General features: G+C 53.4%; 1 protein-coding gene across 1 annotated transcript; it reads left to right on the top strand.

Moving 5' to 3' along the window:
• The first annotated feature begins 985 nt into the window (after nucleotides 1-985).
• On the top strand, nucleotides 986-20,490 carry Shc2 (SHC adaptor protein 2). Its single transcript, XM_021174542.1, has 13 exons — nucleotides 986-1,449; nucleotides 6,764-6,834; nucleotides 7,972-8,032; nucleotides 8,158-8,277; nucleotides 10,914-10,967; nucleotides 11,091-11,142; nucleotides 11,236-11,362; nucleotides 12,090-12,255; nucleotides 12,354-12,417; nucleotides 14,526-14,690; nucleotides 15,953-16,263; nucleotides 17,311-17,444; nucleotides 18,373-20,490. The coding sequence occupies exons 1-12, from the start codon at nucleotides 1,048-1,050 to the stop codon at nucleotides 17,437-17,439; spliced, it is 1,722 nt and encodes a 573-aa protein (XP_021030201.1). The 5' UTR covers nucleotides 986-1,047; the 3' UTR covers nucleotides 17,440-17,444; nucleotides 18,373-20,490.
• The last annotated feature ends 267 nt before the right edge of the window (nucleotides 20,491-20,757 follow it).

Here is a 20,757-nt window from a genome sequence, read left to right as displayed (position 1 = left end):
TTCCCTCACAGAAGGAATCCCCTTGGGGTCTGAATCGGCGTCTCCGAGGTCTCTTGAGCCTGGGCTGGGGCTGTTGGCAGGCCTGAGAGTTCTGATCCTCGGGTTCCAATATGAACCCAAAGAACCGATGGATGTTCTTTGCTTACAGCCTAGGAAACAGGCCAGGAGCCAGCAGAAGCGACCCATGGTCACCTTTAGACCTCTCCAGACGCAGCGCCACCCGCGGTGTCCTGGGCACTTGCTTCACTTCCAGGCCTCAGTTTCCCTTTAAGCCTTGGCCTTGCTCCAGGGCTCAGTTTTCCCACTAACCAGTAAAGAAGGATCAGTTGGAGGGGGGACCCTCTGAGTCTGAGGTTCTCTTGTCCTGGACCCCAGCCTGTGCACTGGCCCAGGCCCTATTTGGACCCTATTTAGAAGTAAAGTTGGGCAGGATATGACTGAACGTGTCAAGGACCCGGACAGTCTCATCCTGCCTCTACCACCCCAGACCTCAAGTCCCCTATTGTGCCTTATCCTTACCCTAGCCCTCGGTTTCCTCACTGAGCAAACCCGGTGGAACAGTGGCTTAAGGGGTACTTAGGGGCCGGAGGAGAGCTCTACAAAGCTAGGCCTCAGTTTCTCAACTTAGAAGTAAAGAAGGGCAGGATGTTGCTGGAACAGTGGTGAAGGGTGGCCTCGGGGTTAGGGGATCACTCCCTGCACCTGCGACTTCAGGCCTCAGTTTCTCTATTTAGAAGAAAAGAAGGGAGGATAGGATGCTGCTGGAGCGGAGGCAAAGAGAGACTTGGAAGTTGAAGAATGGCGCCCCGCCCCGTGTATGCGACCCCTGTCCTCAGTTTCCCCATCGGTCTGAGCCTGACTGGACATTCCCTCGGGGAGCCCCGGCAGGCTGCGCTAGGTCGGGGGCGGCGCTGCCAGAACAGGGTCGGGGTCCCAGGAGTGTAGCCCCCCGCGGCTGCGCGCTGCGCGGAGCGGTGACATCACTCGGCGGGGAGGAGCGCACGGCTCTGGACCAGGCTCAGCCGGGGCTCCTCGGCGGCCGCGGCCATGACGCAGGGTCCGGGTGGCCGCGCGGCCCCCGAGCCCGAGGCGCCCACCACCTTCTGCGCACTGCTGCCGCGGATGCCGCAGTGGAAGTTCGCAGCGCCGGGTAGCTTCCTGGGCCGTGGTCCCGCAGCGGCGCGCGTGGCGGGGGTGGCAGAGGCGCAGCCGGAGCCCGGGGTCCCCGCGCTGGCCGCTGTGCTGGGCGCTTGCGAACCGCGCTGCGCCGCGCCCTGTCCGCTGCCCGCTCTCGGCCGCTGCCGGGGCTCGGGGACGCGCGGCGCGCGGGTGACTCCGGATGTCGCCGACGAGTGGGTGCGCAAGGGCGGCTTCATTCACAAGCCGGCGCACGGCTGGCTGCACCCCGATGCCAGGGTCCTGGGGCCCGGGGTCTCTTACATCGTTCGGGTGAGTGCGCTCAGCCTCTTTCCCGGCGCGCCGTGGTCTGGGACCGCCCCCACCCCCAGTTTGGTCTCTTGGATCCCAAGAGCCAAGTGAGCGCTCCCCACAACCCAGGAACCCAGTCTCCAGTACGCGCGCTTCTCGGCCGCCCCCACTCGCAGGCGCTGGGGTCCGGGTTCTCACGGCGTCACGTGGGGAGGGGCGGGGAGAGGGCGCAGGTGGGGGACACACGCATGCGCAGGCTAGCCCCCCCGCCCCCCCCCCCCGCTATTGGGTGGGAGAGTCCTTAAGATAAGGACTAGGTAGCCGAGGGTTCCCTAACCCCGAAGAAAGCAACTTTGCAGGCTTATAGTGGGGACTCAAGCTCAGGGCTCAGGGTTCCAAATTCCACATCAGAGCCGATGAAGTGAAGGGGCCTGGCTATGTTTATCCCCTTTATTTTGGCAGAGATGGAAAGGGGTAGGGATTGGCCAGAGGATTGTGATCTCCAGCTGCAGGCCATCATTCTGCCTTATCAACCCCAAATATTGGGATGCTAAGATGAGTGTCACCACTTCCAGACCTTTGTTCTTTGTTTTGTTTTTGAAACGGGGTCTCATGTAGCTCAGGCTGACCTGGAAGTCACTATGTAGCTGAGGATAACCTTGCATTCCTGATCCTCCTGCTTCCACTTTGCAAGAGCCAGGGTGACAGTCATGCACCACCACACCCATTCTCTATGATGCTGGGGATGGAGCTCAGCCCTTTTCATGTTAGTCGAACTCTGGAACTCTGTATCTGCTTAGCCCCAGCCCCTACCCAGGTTTCTATTGTGACCTTTGCAAGGGGTGAGGTGTGGGGGATGGTGTACCACGTGCCCTCAAGTCACTGGGGACATTTTATCTTCTCCGATCCAAGCATCTGCCGGTGTGTGCAGTGTGTGAAGGTGAGCTGAGAGAAAGCTGGTGTGTAGTGCTCACCTCAGGCACTCCAGTCTGGCTTCCTGCCCACCACTGTTGACGAAGTGCTACATGATCTCAGAATGCTGTTTGTTGGATGTCCTGCACCAGGATGCTGGGAGGGTGATCTCTCTTTGTGTCTTTGTTTTTCCCATCAGTGTCCACCATGTTACTTCTCCCTTCCCCAGGCTCCTCTGAGTCTCCAATATTCTCTGTCTTGGGGAATCTTCCAAATAGGACCTTATTTGGAAGTGAATTTAGTGGAGCACACCTGTAGTCCCAGCATCATTCAGGAGGCTGAAGCAGGAGGATCATCAATAGTTTAGGCCAGCCTGGGCTACATAGCCAGACCCATCTCAAAAGCTAAAGGAAGAAAGGCATGGTGCACTTGGAAAGGCAAGGATGGAGGATCTGTATGAGTTTAAGGCCAACCTGGTCTACATAGCAAGTTTCAGAATCATCTATAAACACACACACAAAGACAAAAAAAAAAAAAACAAATAAAAAAGGAAATACGTCTAGTGACAATTTTGGAATTTTGGTTTCTTTAAAAAATACAGAAATCTTATAAAACAATATGCTTTTGTCTTCATGCTAGCTGTTGGGATGTGGGGCTGCAGTGAACTGTCTGCAGCAGCTGACTATGATTTGCCTCATGCTCTAGCAGAGGCGTGGTTTTGTCAGTTGTAGTTTCTGTGATTGTGCAATGTTTGGGATTCTGGGAACTTTTCAGAGGGTATATACATGCTAGGCCCCGAGAGGCGGGTTGGTGGTTGGTGGTCGTTCAGGAGAATTGGTTGCTGTGTGTAAGTAGTTGTGCTCAAAACAAACAAAAGCAAAGAAGTTAGATTTAGGGATCTCTCTCAACTCTTTCTTTCTCTTCTCGGGGATGAAATGGGGTCAGGGGGATAAAGGGCGGGAGAAAGAACTCACAAGTAGCAAAGAGCAGCCACAGTAGGTTTGTTGTAGCTGTAATGAATTCAGATGAGGTTGTACTGGAGCAGGGTGGGTCCTCTTGCAATGACTGAGACATAAAAGCCAAAAAGGGGCCAGGAATGGTGGCGCACACCTGTCATCCCAGTCCTGGGAAGGTAGAGGCAAGGGGATTAGGAATTCAAGGTTATTCTTGTGTAGAGGTGAGTTTGAGGCTAGCCTGGGCCATGTGAGACCTTGTCACAAGACAAAACAGAACAGCTAAGAGTAGGGGTAGAGGCTGGAACAAAAGACAAGAGCTACAAGCCGAGGTCCACTCTGAGAACCCCCAGATGCTGGAAGAAGGGGACCCTCTGTGGAGCCTCAGAGGAAGAGTGCTGTCTGCACGATGGAGCAGCCTGCAGCAGGGAGTGATAAAGAACTCCTGCTGTGTTCTGTTTGTCCTGACTGTGGTACTTTGTTGCAGTAGCCTTGATAACTGATAACCCTCCTGCACTGCTGCCTTGACACTGAATCCTCTGGGTGATTGCCTGGGTCATGGCTCTGTGGGATGTCTGCCCATTAGATCTTCCTCTAGCTTCTTGGCCCATGCACGTGCAGGATCTGGGTGGCCTCTGTCAACCACCTCACATTCTGGGTCTGGCTTATGTCCCCTTTCTCCTGTGTGTCCTGATGGTTTGGAATTTCTGGGTTCTGGTGTCACACTGTGTGAGAGTACCCCACTGATGCCGCAGTTGGACCCTCCAGGTCCCTGTCCTGTCTGGTGGATACATGTGAAGAATCCAGAAACTGCCATTTTTGGGGTTCCAGATGTTGAGGTGTAAGCAGTGTGGTGTTTGGACCAGCCATTGTGAAGTACTACCCTTGTGGAGGACATGGGAACTCTCTGGTCCCTGCCTGCCAAGGCTTCAGTTGCAATGGGAGAAACAGACAGTAAATATACAAGAAGACAGCCCATGGGAAGTCTTCAGGTCCTGACAGTCAGGGATGCTAAGGTAGTGAGACATAAGTGGGCATTTGTACGGGGTGAGAGGTCTCTCTCCAAATTCATGCCTGTCTGGGACTCCACACTTGGGGGAGATGGGCTTGAACTAGGAAAGGTTAAGTTCCTAGTCGGATGACTGCTGTCCTTAGAAATCCCATAGGGGGACAGGGAAGGAGGCTGTGACAGTTCAGCCGAGTGAGCAGTGTAGCTACAAACCAAAGGACACAGAAGACTGGCCACTGGATGTCTGCGAGAGGCAGGAGAGCCTCTGTAGCCTTCAGAGGCAGCTCAGTCCCAGCAGACCTAGGTCCTGGTCTTTGGCCATTAGAAAGTGGATGGAAGTATTTCTAGTGTTCTAAGTCCTATCCTTGTGGGAATTGTCATATTGTGTCTGGAGACCTTCTCCTTTGGCAGTCGTTAGCTAGCTCCTCTGCTGGTGGCTGTGGTCCTGGAGAAAGGGTTTCCTTTCCTGTGAGCCGTATTCACGAAGCTTTCCCTGACTGACCAGCCAGAATAGGGCTTTGTGGGTCCGGAAGCAAACCGACTGGGGCCCTTGCAGATTTGTGTCCTGAGGCGGCATGGCAACTGATGGTGGCTGTGTGATGTGGTTGCTTGCTCTGTCCCCTGTAGCACAGTGCTCCTCCCCTTAGTGTGTGTGCTTGAGTGCATGCGTGCATGTGTGTGTGTGCACATGCACCCTCAACTGGCCAGGAGCTCACAAGTTGGGAGAGGCTAGCCAGCAAGCAAGTTGCAGGAATGCCTCTGTCTCTGTGTCTCCAATGGTGGGATTATCAGTGTGTACTACAATGGCCCCCTTTTAATGTGAGTGCTGGGGATCTGAACTGTCTGTAGCTCCCCCTTACCTCTTCCGTTCAGAGTGAATGAGCCCTGTGGCGTCATGAGAGCAGGCTTGGGTGGCCTTGGCCTCCTAGCCTTCATTTGCCTTGTCTCTTCCACTTGGTCCCCGTGCCAGCCACACTCTGACTCCCACTTCTGCCCTGGGCTCTGCTGTTCCACCTGCTTGGCTCCTCCCTTTTTACTTCCTTCCCATGGTCACTGCCCCGAGGACCCAGTGACACGGACAGCACAGACTCTCCTTTCTGGTGGCTCTGAGCTGGGCTTGGCCTGAGTGCTTTGTACCCTTTCACATGGTGAGCACCCTGGTTTGGGACTCAGGTCCCTTCCTCCAGCTCCTGGCCTTGCACCCTGGATATTCACATCACCTTAGATAACTACCAGGGACACATCCAAGGCTTATGTGCTTCTGAGACCCCATTCCCATCGCATGGGTGATGGATCACAGGGGTGACTTATGATTCATCACCCCTGACTGAAGTCCACGGACCTGCAAATGCAAGCTGCGGGTGAGCATGTATCACGTGTTCCTTCATGTCGAGTCACTCGGATGTCTCATGATGACTCCCTCTTCCCACGTGTTACCCAGCAACATGTGGAGATCATTTCATATAAATTGATAAAAATAAGTTGTCTCTTACAGCGGCTGGCCGTAGTCTCCCACGTGCCACGTATGTTCAGCCTCTCCAAGCAGAGGGCAGCTGGTGTTGATGTAAACTTCCAGAGAGCACCAGTAGATCTTAGTGTCCACATGTCCCACACGAGGGTATCAACTTGGGCTGCAAAGCTATTTGTTTGCTTTTAGTGAATTCAGCTGGAACAGGATGCCAGACACACACGCACTTCCTCGTCTAGCTACATTCCTCCTTTCTGTCCCGAGTGCTGGGATGACAGACAGGTGTGCACCCCCATTCTGGCTTCCCTTCCAGCTTGGAAGCTGGGTGGTGGACATGCTAAAGGTTCCACTTTGGTCTTCCTCCTGTGTTCCTCTGACTGTGTGTTCCTTTCCACAAAGATGTTTTTTCTAGTCTACAATGTTTCTTTTTCTTTTGAGGCAGGGTCTTTGTACCCCAAGTTGGCCTCAGACCCCCTTTATAGCGGAAGGTGACTTTCACTTTCTGATCCCCCTGTCTATTCCTTCACCCTGGTGTTCAGAGGACAGGTGTGTGCCATCACACCACATTTGTGGGATTAGCCCAGGGCCTAATGCATGCTGGGTAAGAGCTCTCCTAACTGAACTAGAGTTTCTGCTCTATGAGGTTTCTGTGGAGGGCAGATGGCTGATGTTTGCATCTTTGCCAGCCAGATGGTCCCTGTCTGGATCATCTGCCAACCATGTGGGTGGCGACTGGACTCTTTGAACATGCATGCCACCATCCAGTGTCACAGCTTGGACAATGAAACTGAGCCTTGGGATTGGGCCTGGATGGGGCTCAATGTTAGGTGGGAGAGGGTACATCCAGAACACTGAATGCAAAGGTCCTGGGGCAATGGCTGTAGCTGTCAGGGAAGGAGAAGAACCCTGGATGCCTAGAGAGAAAGTAGCATTGTCTGAGGGAGCTCCTAGGCTGGGCTCTGCCTGCTGATTGACCATCCTTTCTTCCCCCAGTACATGGGCTGCATTGAGGTGCTTCGATCCATGCGCTCCCTGGATTTCAACACCCGAACACAGGTGACGAGGTGAGGCCTCGGGATGGGGCCAGGTGTGTTGGCTCATACCTGGAATCCCAGCATTTGGGAGCCAGAGGCAGGAGGTTAGCCATGACTAGGCTAGCCTAGGCTATAGACTGTCCCAAGAAACAAACAAAAACAGTAGATTTATTGCCCCAACATTCCACTCCTGCCCACTGCAATTCTTGGCTTTAACATATCTCTGCATAGTATTTTATAGACACCTTATCTGAACATTGGCTCTAGAACATTCAAACACCCTAAAAGGAAGCCCTGCTCTCATGAACAGTTATCTACCCTCCAACTTACCCAGCACCTACAAATCCACCTCCTGTCTCTGGGCATTTCTTAGCATGGAGTCCCACTCTGTGGCCTTGTGTCTCTGTTTTAGCCACTCTTTGTGCCCCTGTGATAACACCCTGACAAAAGCAAGTCAAGGAAGACAGGGTTTATTCAGCTCCTTCCGTGTATTATAGGAAGGCAGAAGCTTGAGGAATCTGCTCATATGTTTGTGATAAATAATAAATAATAAAATTAAATCTGCTCGAGTAGATCACATTCATAACAATGAACACAGAGAGATAAATTAGTGTAAACGTGTTTATGCTCAGTTTGCTTTGTCTACTCTTACACAGTCTAGGTTCCCCTGCCTAGGGGATGGTACCACCCACAGTGGTCCTGCACAGATATTCTTTGAGGTCCAACCCTGAGGATTCTATATTTTGTCACATTGACAATTAACATTAACCACAATGTTTCACTGATCACTGTCTTTTCAGTCTGTTCATGTTGTGGTGTATGTCAGACCCTTGTTCCTTCCTATTCAGGGCTGAGTAATACTCCAGTGGGTGGATGGACCATACTGTATGTCCACTTACCCATGCTGGACACTAGGTACACAGGACTTTTCACTTCCCATCAGCCCTGTATCCTATCTCTACTGCCAGCCAGGTTTATAATTTGTTACCTTGCCCTCATGAAGCCGAGATTGGCTTCAGACTTGCTATGAATCACAGGCTAGCTTTGAATTTATGATCTTCTTGCCTCTCTGCCTCATGAGCAAAGGGATAATCATGCCTGGCTTCCTATTGCTCGTCTCTTAGCTCTAGACCTGTCGTTTCTAAGTAGGATCTCATTCTCCCATAGGGAAGCCATCAATCGGCTCCATGAGGCTGTGCCCGGTGTCCGGGGCTCCTGGAAGAAGAAGGTGGGTGTGGGCTGTGGTCCTGCAGAGCTGGTATGTGTCTTGGGAGGCTGAAGGGAACACTGTGGCTACCCAGAGCCCCTCTGGTCCCAGGCATCTCATGCAGGTGGCTCACTGTACCTTCCCAGGCCCCCAACAAGGCTCTGGCCTCCATCTTGGGGAAAAGCAACCTGCGCTTCGCCGGCATGAGCATCTCAGTCAACATCTCCGTGGACGGCCTTAACTTGTCTGTTCCTGCCACCCGCCAGGTGAGAGTCGCTGCCTTCCACCCTGCACACCACCCTGCAGCAGCTCTGGTACCCTCACCCACAGTCCACCTTTGCCCAGCCCACAACCCTGCCATCTACCCTGCCCACATCCTGATCTTGGCTTCACTCACAGCCCCATCCCCGCCCTCAGCTCCACCCACAGCCCCACCCTCAGCCCCCAGCCAACCTCAAAGCCCTAAACCACACTCTCTTAGCAGGCCTGGCCTATAATCTGCAGAACCCTTAAAATGTCCAGAAATATCCTACTGAGGTAGAGCCAGGGCATGGGAGTCATCATGGGTACAAAGTCTCCAGTAGCCGGGATCTGAGTGGTCTGCTTGCCTTTATGCAGGGCAGTGCCACCACTAGGCAGATCTATCCACAGTGGTCCAGAAGTTTACTTGGATTGGAGTGGGTTGCAGCCAGGGACTGTTCTCAGAACACAGCATTCCTGGACTGTTTGGGCTTTCCCTGGATATGGGGATGAGAGGGATGCTGGGCTGGCCCCTCGAGGAGAGGCATCTACTGTGGGAAAGGACAGCATGACCCTGGGAGAGGATTTTGGGGTCTGTCCCTAGAGTAGAGACAATGGCATTGTTTTAAGTGCCAGACACTGAGGGGGCAGTGCCAGGGCCAGTTGAGCAGTTGTCCTGGCAAGAGGGGCTGTGGCCAGGACTCACAGGGCTGGGGGTGGGGAAGGGACTGTAGTAAGAACAGAGCTGAGAGGCAGAGTGGCCAGCCCCTGCTGAGGGACTCACTGTGGGGGACACACAGCTAAGATGGCTGCAGGAAGACTTTGACGCCAACAATAGCCAGTACCCCAATTCTATCCATGAAGCCCAAAGCCCAGTTTTTAATTCTGGTTACCTTAACTCCAACCTCCACCTCAACCCTACTTCTTTGTTTGGAGGCAAACTCTCACCTTGTAGCCCTGCCTGGCCTGTAACTTATAGAAACCTACTTGCCTGTGGTGAGATTAAAGGCATGGGCCATAGTGCTTGTGTTTAACCTGGCTTCTAATACTAACCCCAGGTACAACCAACTCCAACCCCTGGTCAGGCCTGCGTCTCCTATGTGGGCACAAATTCTCACTTTGCCCTGGTTGATCTGGGATTCAAGGAAGTCTGAGCTGAAACTGTATCAGCAACAAGGTGCAGCCTGTGGCTATAAACAGTGACCCCACACATCGTCCTGCAGTGAGGGGTCCTTCAATCCATGCATCTCCGATGCTTCTAGCAGTGCTGGCAAAGGCACATGCTGTGGGGCAGAAGGCAGCTCACATCAGACATGAGGCAGGACTGGTGCCAAAGAAGCATGCTTGTGGCTGGGGCTCAGTTGGTAGTGTTAGGTGTGGGATCCCGGGCATAGGGGGGCTTTTTCACACTTAGCTGGATGTGAGTCTCCCCCTGCACCAGCTCCAGAATCCGGCTGGCTATTGAGTCAGGGGGTCTGGAAGGTTTGGGGGTGGGGGGAGCTCTGTCCCACCAAAGACAGACAGCTCAGTCCACCACATGGAAGGGGCTCGAAACCTGCTGCTGATATTAGTGAAGGGAGACCACTCTTTTATAGCTGTACAGATGGTTGTGAGCCTTCATGTGGTTGTTGGGAATTGAATTTACGACCTCTGCTTGCTCCAGTCAACCTCACTCACTCAGGTTGGCCCTGCTCGCTCTTATTATTATAAAAAAAGTACACTGTTGCTGTCTTCAGACACACCAGAAGAGGGCGTCAGATCTCATTATGGGTGGTTGTGAGCCACCATGTGGTTGCTGGGATCTGAACTCAGGACCTTCGGAAGAGCAGTCAGTGCACTTACCTGCTGAGCCAGCCGGGTCTGGCTGAAGGCTCAGCTAAGGAAGATGCACTCACTAGGAGCACTCACGAGGAGCACTCACGAGGAGCACTCACTAGGAGCACAGGCCCAGCTTCCTGAGACCCATGGGTTTTGTTATTTTGAATCTTAGGAACTCTCTTCTCCCCACACCTCTCTCCTCTCCCCTCCCTCCTCCCCACTCCTCCCTCTTCCCCATTCTTTCCTCCTCCCTCACACCTTCTCTCTACCCACTCCACCCTCCTCCTCACTCCTCCCTTCTCCCCATACCTCCTCTCCTTCCCCTCTCTTCCTTCCCCACTCTTCATCACACCTCCTCTCTCCTCCACAGTCCTACCTCCTTCCCACTCTTCTCTCTTTCCTCCAGGAGGGAGTGTTTCAATTCTGAGGAAATCAAATCCCTATACAACTTTAGGAACCTGAGTGGCAGGCCACAGATAGGGTGGGGCCATGTAAATGAATGCAGATGAACACGTGGCTGGTCTATATCGGGAGGGTTGAGCCTGGGATGAGTTGTTTGGAGTGTTTGTGTATTTATGTGTAAGGGTGTTTCCCTGTCTACACTCAGGTGGGTACATAATCACGTGACCCCAGGACCTGGCCTTCCTGTCCTCTCCTTAGGCCCGTCCAGTCCTCATGGGGGCTTGAGATGCAGGTGGGACTCTCGGGCCCAAGCTATGTTAGACAGACAAGAGTCAGAAAGAAGGACCCCTCACCCCCCATGTGTATCTCTCCTGTGGCTGTGGCTCACCTGCCAGGGCTGTCAGTGACTGAATGTGAGCATGCCTGCCTCCTGTCCTCACAGATCATCGCCAACCATCATATGCAGTCTATTTCCTTCGCCTCGGGTGGTGACACGGTAAGATGGGATGGGTGAACTTCTGGGCCCCAAGTCCCTGCAACCTTCCCAGGCCCCACCTGCTGGGTCCTCTGCCCCTCGAGGGAGCCGAACCCTGTTAGTGTCTCCTACCCGTCTCTCTAGGACATGACTGATTATGTGGCCTATGTGGCCAAGGACCCCATCAACCAGAGAGGTGAGCTGGATTGTGGAGGGGGCTCAGGGCCCTGGGCCTGGAGCAGGGCTGTGCTGGAGGGTCACAGGCACACTGACACTGTGACCTCCCCAGCCTGCCACATCTTGGAATGCTGTGAAGGTCTTGCCCAGAGCGTCATCAGCACCGTAGGGCAAGCCTTTGAGCTGCGCTTCAAGCAATACCTGCACAGCCCACCCAAGGCTGTAGTGCCCCCTGAAAGGTAAAGAGAACCCAGGTTTCCTGGGCCAGGCTGCTAGCTGGATCCTCCAAAGACAGGCTGGGCCTTCCTTCTGTTACCCAGTCCCTTGTGTCCCTCTATTTTCACTTATATCATCTAGACCAAGGGCTGGCAGGTGGCAGCCCCGTTGTACTCTTTTTTTTTTTTTAAAGATTTATTTATTTTATGTATATGAGTACACACTGTAGTTGTACAGATGGTTGTGAGCCTTCATGTGATTGTTGGGAATTGAACTTAGGACCTCTGCTTGCTCTGGCCAACCCCACTTGCTCCGGCCCAAAGATTTATTTATTATTATAAGTTCACTGTAGCTGTCTTCAAACGCACCAGAAGATGGTATCAGATCTCATTATGGGTGGTTGCTGGGATTTGAACTCAGTACCTTTGGAAGAGCAGTCGGTGCTCTTACCCACTGAACCATCTCACCAGCCCCCTGTTGTACTTACTCTTGAGGCGTGAGCCTCCTCATAGCAGCTGAGAGGGATATCCTACACATGGGATACTGCCTGCTGCATCCTGACATTGGGTCTTGTACAAACAGCTGTTGCTGGTCATGCCAATATTCTGGACAGGGCACCACCTCCCACCGCATAGATTATGGCTCCTGACACCACTGTTACCAGGGGAAGGCCTGGCTGATGGATGGAGGTGGGGTTCGGGAAGGGAGGGCCCAGTGCTCTAACATAGATGCCTTGCTCTGTGCCCGCAGGCTGACTGGGCTGGAGGAGTTGGCCTGGGGAGATGATGAGACTGCTGCAGACCACAATTACTACAACAGCATTCCAGGAAAGGAGCCACCTCTGGGCGGGCTGGTGGACTCCAGACTGGCTGTCACACAGCCCTGTGCACTGGCGACACTCGGAGGCCTTGGACAGGTCAGCCTCCTGTGGAGCCAGAAGGAACATGGAGCTGTCCTTGGGGTGGGTGGGAAGTGGGCCTGGGACATAGCAGGGTCACCACGCCTCTCTTGCAGGGAATGACACCAGCATGGAGAGATGCCCGTGGCTTGCCTTGGGACATGGGCCCCTCTGGTGCAGGTAGGTTGTTTTAGACTCTCAGAAACTGTTCCCTGCCCTCCATGTCCCTCCCTCCATGTAACTGTGTCCTGCAGACTGGGGTGCTCTACCCTGTCCCCAGAGAACCTCTGTGTGTCACTGTGCCCTGCAGGGCATGTGCTCCACCCTGTTCCCAGTGAAGCACTGTGTGTGTGTCACTGTGCCTTGCAGGCTGTGTGCTCTACCCTGTCCCCAGGGAAGCTCTGTGTGTGTCACTGTGTCTTGCAGGCTGTGTGCCCCCAGCCCTCCCCTCTCCTCCCCTCCCCCTCCCTGCCCCCTCCCCTCTTTATTGCTTCCCATGATGAGGTCATTGCAATTGGGGATATATTGAACTTTTCTAAACTCCAGGAGACATTGCCCTCCTACGAGACTTTGTCTCCTGCCCTGATCCCTGACTAGTGGCTAATTACTCTGGGGCATTCCAGAATTCTCCGTGCACACTTGAGTACTTAGATGATGAATTACTTCCCAGGATGTCCAGATGGAGCACACGCTCAGTTGGTACACTTGACGTTTTGTCCAAGTGACAGCTCTTTCTGAAGTCTTCCCATTCCTGCACACTGCAGACCTCTTGTCATTTCATGACTGGACAGTTGCGCCTCCTCACAAGGCAATGTGACTTCTCTGTGTGAGGACTGTCCACTCGATCCCGGGTGGATGGGCCCCCCGTGAACGTGACAGGGATTCCCTCGATGCCTTACTAGCCTCTCCCTCCTGGGACTGTGGCTTTGGCTGGCTCCTCCCTCAGCACCCACAGGTCAGTGTTCACAGATCTTAGGACTTCTCACGCTCTCTCACTCTCAGATTTTTTTTTTTTGAGATAGGATACCTTGTAGCCCAGGCTGGTCTTGGATTTATTATGTAGCCTAGGATGGCCCTGAACGTTTGACCTTCCTGCCTCCCCCACCCCGCTGAGTTTTGGGATGACAGATGAGCACACACAAAACAAACCCCCCTTTGAGATACGTCTGATTCTGCAGCCCAGCTAACCTTGAGCTTGCTACATTCTGCCAGACTCTGGGTTTGCATTTAGTTGCCATCAGTATTTTATGACTAAGCTCTTAGTCTCCCAGTTTTACAGAGACTATGTGACATGTCTGGGTTCTTGGAGGGCAGAGCTATGGTGTCCTCAGTGTTACAGAAAGGCGGGTGGCAAGACAGGGTTCACAATGGCCCAGGAGGGCTTGGTCACAGCTAGTACTTTCCAGTCCTCACTTCCTGCCTGGGATTCTGAGAAGTACCTGGAACATCCCTGGGCTCTGAAAAATCTGCTCAGCTGAGCTTAGATGGGAGAAATGCAAGTCAGGTTGTTTATTCTGTCAGCATAACCCCTAGCGACCCCAAGGGTGAGGCTGAGGGGACAGGATATCTGGCTACCCCTGGGTGGGTGAAGATGTGGTGTGGGACCTGGCAGGGTGTGAACAGCTGTCAGGAGACTGAGAGCTATTCAGAGTAAGTACAAGGAAAAAAGACAGCACAAAGATGTGACTTTGATTGCTGTCACTGAGCTAAAGGCTGAACAATGTGGTCCATGTCCAGAGTTCCAGCACTGGGGAGACAGACAGGAGCATCTCTCGGGCTCACTGGCCAACCATTCTAGCTTAATGAGAGTTTGGGGTTCAGTGAGACAACACACACACACACACACACACACACTCAGAATGAGGAGTGAGGAGGAGGCCTCTGATTTTAAAGTAGGAGTAACAGTGGTCCTAGCCCAGCCATGTGGCAGGTCACACAGTGGCCTGAGCCACGACTGTTACTCTTTAAACAGAGGGTCGGTGTTATTCAGCATCCAGCTCTTTGGAGCCTGGAGCTCCCTCCCTCTCCCTCTTGGCCAGAGAGCTGCCTTCTTGTAGCATATCTGGGCTCTGGCTCAAACTTGCATACGTGGCCAGCCTCTGTCCCAGCTGGAGCACGTTGTGGCTCTTGACTCCTGTGGGAAGCCTCGGTTTGGCCCCCGTGGAGTGACACAGAGGGCACACCTGCCCACTCCTGCCGCCTCCCTCTGGGTCTTGTTGATTCATTGTCCTCGCTGCCCCCAGATCCTCTGGGTTTCTGCCTGACCCGCTGCCATCTGTCCTCCCTAGCCCCACCGGGGGATGGCTACGTGCAGGCAGATGCCCGAGGGCCACATGACTACGAGGAGCACCTGTATGTCAATACCCAGGGCCTGGATGCTGTGGAGCTTGAGGACATCGCTGAGGCACCTCTACAGCTTGAGGACAGCCCCAAGAAGGACCTGTTTGACATGCGTGCGTGGCCTGTCCCCATCTGACCTGGGATTGCGTGGGAATACAAAGGGTTGAGGGGCTCAGACTGAACCTCAGTTATCTAGGGACAGACTTCCTCTGCCAGGCCTAAGCAAGTCTCTGGGCAGCCCGGTTTCTGCCATGGGCTCAGGGGAGAGCCTCCGAGACCTCCTGTCAGCAGGGCCTGTCAGTTCCCATCTAGTTGGCCAGGAGATCTCAGGTTGTTTTAATCTCACCTCAGGGTCTCGTGTGGGTGTGGGAGAGCTGATTTGCCCTTTTCCTCCGGAAACCCCAGCCTGGAGGGCAGCCCACTCACTAGAGAGCCCCATCCTGCTGCTGGAGGAGAAGTGGTGTATCTTCCAGCCACCGGCCACCGTACCTTCTTAGCATTACAACTGGGGTGTGAGCATTACAACCTACTGAGTGCATGCTGCTGTACTTGTGGCAGTGGCTGCAGAATGTGGGCTCCTCACAGTGGGAAAGCAGGTTAGACAGAGCTCCCTGCAGAGGCAGCCGGCCCCTGAGTGACAGCCACTTGCCTGACTTTCACAGGGAGGGGAGGTGGGTTTCCAGTTAGCCCTTGGCCAGGGAGACAGCAGGGTTATGGTGGGGCTCCTGTGTCAGACACTTGGGGGCCGATTTGTGTCATTTCCTGCCTCCTCCCTGTCCCTCGAGGGTCCTGAGGCTGGCGGGGAGGTCACCTGACCTAGAACAGTGTCAGCTCCACAGAAGTCTGGACGCGAGGCAACTCCTCTTACTCTTGCCAAGTCAGCTCATGGCATAGATGTGGTCTGCAATGAGGCACACATGGGGTAGAGGGCAGTGAAAAGGGGGTAGGGGTGGGGGAATCTGGCTCAGTAGTGGGGGGAAGGGAGTGCTGGTGTGTCTCAACTTCCCCTGAAAACAGTTTTGGCGGTGATTGGAACCGGTAGACCTGCTGATTCAGCATTAGGGCTGAAGCTGCAGAGGCTGTGCCCAATACCAGGTTGGGGCTAGAAAGTCTCAGGGCCTGGCTTGTGCTGAACACAGCTCATTCCAGCTAAATGAGAGAATGAGGAAAGAAGAGAGAATTTAAGGCTAACCTTGGCAAGTTTGTGAAACCTTGTCAAAAGTAAAACAAGGACTGGGGGCATGGTCAGGGGATGGAGCCCCTGCCTAAAATCCCCTACCAAGGGGCTGGGTTAGTGGCTCTGCAGTGTGCCTACCTGGCAAGCATGATGGCTCAGGTGCTATCCCAGCAATAGGAAAAAAAAAATGGCCCACAGGACCCTTTGAAGATGCCCTGAAGTTGCACGCGTGCTCAGTGGCAGCCGGCATCACTGCAGCCCCACCCCCTCTGGAGGACCAGTGGCCCAGCCCCCCTACCCGCAGGGCCCCCATTGCACCCACAGAGGAGCAATTGAGGCAGGAGCCCTGGTACCACGGACGAATGAGCCGTCGGGCTGCAGAGAAGCTGCTTCGGGCCGATGGGGACTTCCTTGTGAGAGACAGCGTCACCAACCCGGGGCAGTATGTCCTCACAGGCATGCACGCGGGGCAGCCCAAGCACCTGCTGCTGGTGGACCCCGAGGGTGTGGTAAGCTGGCACTTTAGGCTTCGGGGTTGGGGCTGTGTTTTTAGATAATGGACCCTTTAGTATGGAAGTAACCACTTGTTAAAACATTTTCCAGTTAAAGAATGTTTTATCCAAGGGTGGTCACTCAGACCTGTCATCCTAGCACTTAGAAAACGGAGGCAGGAGGATTGCTATAAGTTTGAGGTTAGCGTAGGACTTCAGGGTGAGAACATTGTCTAAAAACAATAATAAAATCTTTCAAAGGAATTTCTAGTTTGTAAAGCATTTTGGGGTTCGCAGAAGCACCTCCACCCCTCCGGCCTCTCAGAATTTCCACCCAAGGAGCTCGCCCCTCACAATGAGGTGTGGCAGTTGGGATATATTTATCTGGATCTCTGAATAAGTTATCAAGTCGGGGCCTTTCCAGAATCAATCACCACTACTCCCTTAGTCAAATTCTTACTCTGTAGCCCTGTCTGGCATGAAACTTGCTTTGTAGGCGATCAGCCTGGCTTTGAACTCAGATTTCCTCCTGCCTCTGCCTTCTGAGTGCTGGGACTCACACTGGGACACCACACTAAGTGGTGTGTGCCACCATACCTGGCTCTGTTCATTTTTCTTTTTTTCAAATGTGTTATTGTTATTATCTTACGTGTATGGGTGTGTACCATCTGTGTGCAGTACTCTCAGAGAACTGGAGTTACAGATGATTATGAAGCCCCTACATGGGTGTGGGGATTTGAACCCCAGACCTCCGCAAGGGCAACTTTCATCTACTTATTTATTTTAAACTACCTACTGCTTCTTGAATGGCTGCATGGCTGAACTTGGGTTTCTTCCTCCTCGTTCCTCTGGCACAGGTGTTCCTCATGGGGGTTGGGGGTTCAAACTCAGGTCCCCATGCTTGCCCAGCAGGCACTCTCCTGCCTCAGCCCTCCTGAGCCCTGTGATCATGAGGACCTGGGAACATTGGGGTGGAGTCTTCTCTTCCGACAAGCTCCGTCTGAGCTGGTGGGTCATGGCCTGTGGGATGCGTTCAGGGATGGGTGCTGAAGTCTCTGTCTACAGGTGCGGACGAAAGATGTGTTGTTTGAGAGCATCAGCCACCTCATAGACTATCACCTGAAGAACGGGCTGCCCATCGTGGCTGCTGAGAGCGAGCTGCATCTGCGGGGAGTGGTCTCTCGGGAGCCATGAGCCAGGTGTGTAGTAGCCATCTGCATCAGGCAGCTACACCTGCCATCTGTGAGGTTCCTGGGTTTGAAGACTGATCCGCCGTCATGAAGTTCATCTGTTCTGTGCATCACTGTGCTGTGCGGCCAGCGCAACAGCTAACTGAGGGGCATGGTATCATCCCAGATTGATCCTCACCTCTGGTAGCAGCCACCCACCCTTCAAGAGTCATTGATTGAAGTTGTCTGACTCTGGCCCCACTGTGTGCTGTCTGTCTGGTGGAGGTGGCTTTGGTTTAGCCTTGGGCTGCCTGTTGGTGCTCAGGGGATGGAGGGCTGACTGAGGAGGGACTGGAGAGTTGGTGACCTCAGGGTGTCTGGGCAGAGCAGGAGGAGGGAGCCGGCTGTGGTTGGGGAGGGCAGGAGGCAGCAGCTGGATGTGAGGGCTGGAGTAGGGGGAAGTGTGTGTGGGGGCACTATGGAATTTTCCCGGAGCTGCTGGCCAGGTCAAGCTGTTCTTCATCCCCATGACAACAACTCCTTCCTGTCCCCTTCTGGACTCCTCCTGCTTGGGGGCCAGGGCTGCAGGCAGGACTGCTCTGTTTACATGGAGGATGTGGCCCCATGAGCCTCTCAGATGCCTCTGCACAGTGCCGGGCCCTGCACCTGTCACTCAGGCAGGTTCTAGTCTAGCCTCAAAGGAGTTGTGAACCTAGAAGTGATCCTCAGGGTCGCTGTGGTATCGATGCACATCTCTTAGACCATACAGTTTTGAGACAGGCACTGAGGCCTGCATCTTTGCCAGCACAGAGAGGTTAAGGTTGAAATGTTGCCCTGGGGCACACAGCAGCAGCTTGGCCCCAGGCCAATGGTAGCTGAGTGCCCGTGACTGCTGAGGCCTTTCTGTTCAGTGGATACTGATCATGGTCACCCTGACTTCACCTCTTTCTGCCCACAGGTGACAGTCCTCAGCCCAACTTCTACCCCTAGATGCCCTTGCTGAGGCCTTTCTCTCAGATCCTGAAGCCACGAGAACCAGAATGGTTACCACCTCTCCTTCCACACGAGCCTCGGGAAGCCGCCTTTCCCAGCTGTGCTCGCTCAGCTGGCTGGGCCCGTGAGACAGAGTCAGGGTCAAGCCTCTGCTCCTGCCTGAGCCCCAACCCTGAAGGGTGAGGGCTGTGCAAACCAAAGACAGACCGAGTCGCCTTTAACAAAGACATCCAAATGCAGGCCCCGTGCCTCTGGTCCCAGTTCGAGTAGTGACATCAGGCTGTGTCCACAGAGTGACGTGGACAGCTCTGTGTGGGCAGAGGTAGTGTCCTGCCCTAGCTAGGCTCTGAGGACCTAGATGCACTGTTGCTTTTGGGGGGTGATTAAGGTGCTTTTGGGTCTCAGATCCCTGATGGGGGAGCAGCCCAGGGGCTTGCCTGGCATGTAGGGTATCCAGGTGAGTCAGAGGCAGAGGAACCTCAGTGAGGTGTGGCATCCACTCAGCACTTCCCAGCTGTCACCTGCCTGGACCTTCAACTGTAATTAAACACAGGGTTGAGCGTGAGCCTGCTATGTCTGCTAGGGATTCCCAGGTGGGCAACCGAGGCAAGGGGGAAGCTTTGTGGAGCCCTAGGGCTGGAGCAGACGGCTAGGTGGGACTGTGGGGTCTGGACTCCCCCCCTGCGCCCCTCCCCCTGTTCACCAACAGTGAACAAGCCTCTGGTTTTACTCCAAGATAAATCAGCCTCTCTCCCTGTTTGGTGTTTCCCCAGTCCCTTCTTGACAACACTGTGGCTTTACCTCCTAGGGATTTGTGCACACTGGGCCCCTGGGGAAGGGGTTCTGGAGTACCTGCCAGGGCCAGCATGGGAGTAAAAGCTTCCTTCTGCCTCAAGCATGAGACATCATAAAGGTCAAAGTTATAGGTCACTGTGATGCTCTCTTCTTCCAAATACAGAAAGGCTCAGAGTCCCATCCCCACCACCCACCTTGCCATCCCCCATGGAAGTGGAAACTTACATGGTTTCTTTAGAAAGTCAGTGTGTTGGATGGTGTTTTGCTGAGGCAGACACGTATAGGAGTGTTTTCCTGAAGCAGACACAGGCAAAAGGACGTTTTGCTAAGGTAGACGTGTGAAGGGACGTTTCTGTTGAAGTGGACACAGGTGGGAGGATGTTTTGCTTGAGGTAGACACGTGAAGAAATGTTTCACTGAAGCAGACACAGATAAAAAATGTTTTGTTAAAGCAAACATGTAAAAGGACGTATGGTGTTCAAAAGGACCCAACAGATGGTGGACAACACTAGGTGATATTGGTACACCTCGTTATTCTTTAATGGCCATTGTCGGTCATGACTTTATAAGAAAGAAACACACTAAACAACTTCTGGTGGTGTTCTGGTGGCTTCTTGCCGCTTCCACAGACTTGGGCCCATTGGCAGAGTGATGTCAGCTGACACAGACTCACATGGAGGGCACGTGGTACTTAGAGAGAGGATAAATAGGACCCAAAGGAAAGTAACAGAGGCTTACATATCTAGCTCTGTAACACATCCCTGGGCTCCAGTCTTAGCTGATCTTTACATCATTGAGAGAGGCACAGCAGAAAACTTTTCCTGGTGTCCCTGCTGGTCCTGGTCCCTCCTGCTGACTCGTGCCAATGTGGCTGAGGCTTGACTTTTTCTGCTGGGTCATGCCACCACTGCTGATTCATGTTTGCAATCCTGACACTACTGAACTGGACTGCTGGTATATATCCTGACAACACAGATGGAATTTGCTCCAAAGAACTATTTCTAAACAGGTCCACTTCCCCTGTATCCTAATATTTCTTTTCCACTACCTCTGGCGGGTGGTGGGCTAGAATAGAGGTTAAGACGTTTAAGACATTTATTAAAAATAGGGTTTAAATGGGCTTGAGAAATGGCTCAGGGGTTAAGAGCTCTTCCAGAGGTCCTGAGTTCAATTTCCAGCAGCCACATGGTTGCTCATAATCATCTGTAATGGGGTCCAACGGCCTTTCTGGTGTGTCTGAAGATAGCTACAGTGTACTCGTATACATTAAATAAATAAATAAATAAATAAATCTTAAAAAAGTTTTTTAAAAAATTAAAGCCTATCTTACTCATCCACCTCTTAACTTATCTTACTCTTCACACTTGTCTTTCTGTCCAGCCACTTGTATGCCCACCCACCCATCCATCCACCCATCCAATCACCCATCCATCCACCCATTCACTAATCCATCCATCCACCCATCCATCCATCCACCCATTCACTAATCCATCCATCCATCCATCCATCCACCCATCCATCCACCCATCCAGCCACCCATTCACTTATCCATCCA

This window comes from Mus caroli, chromosome 10 (assembly GCF_900094665.2).
Source record: "Mus caroli chromosome 10, CAROLI_EIJ_v1.1, whole genome shotgun sequence".
In the NCBI taxonomy this organism is placed as follows: Eukaryota; Metazoa; Chordata; class Mammalia; order Rodentia; family Muridae; genus Mus; species Mus caroli.
The sequence above is the reverse complement of the archived record's forward strand: the minus strand, read 5'-3'. Positions and strand labels throughout refer to the sequence as shown.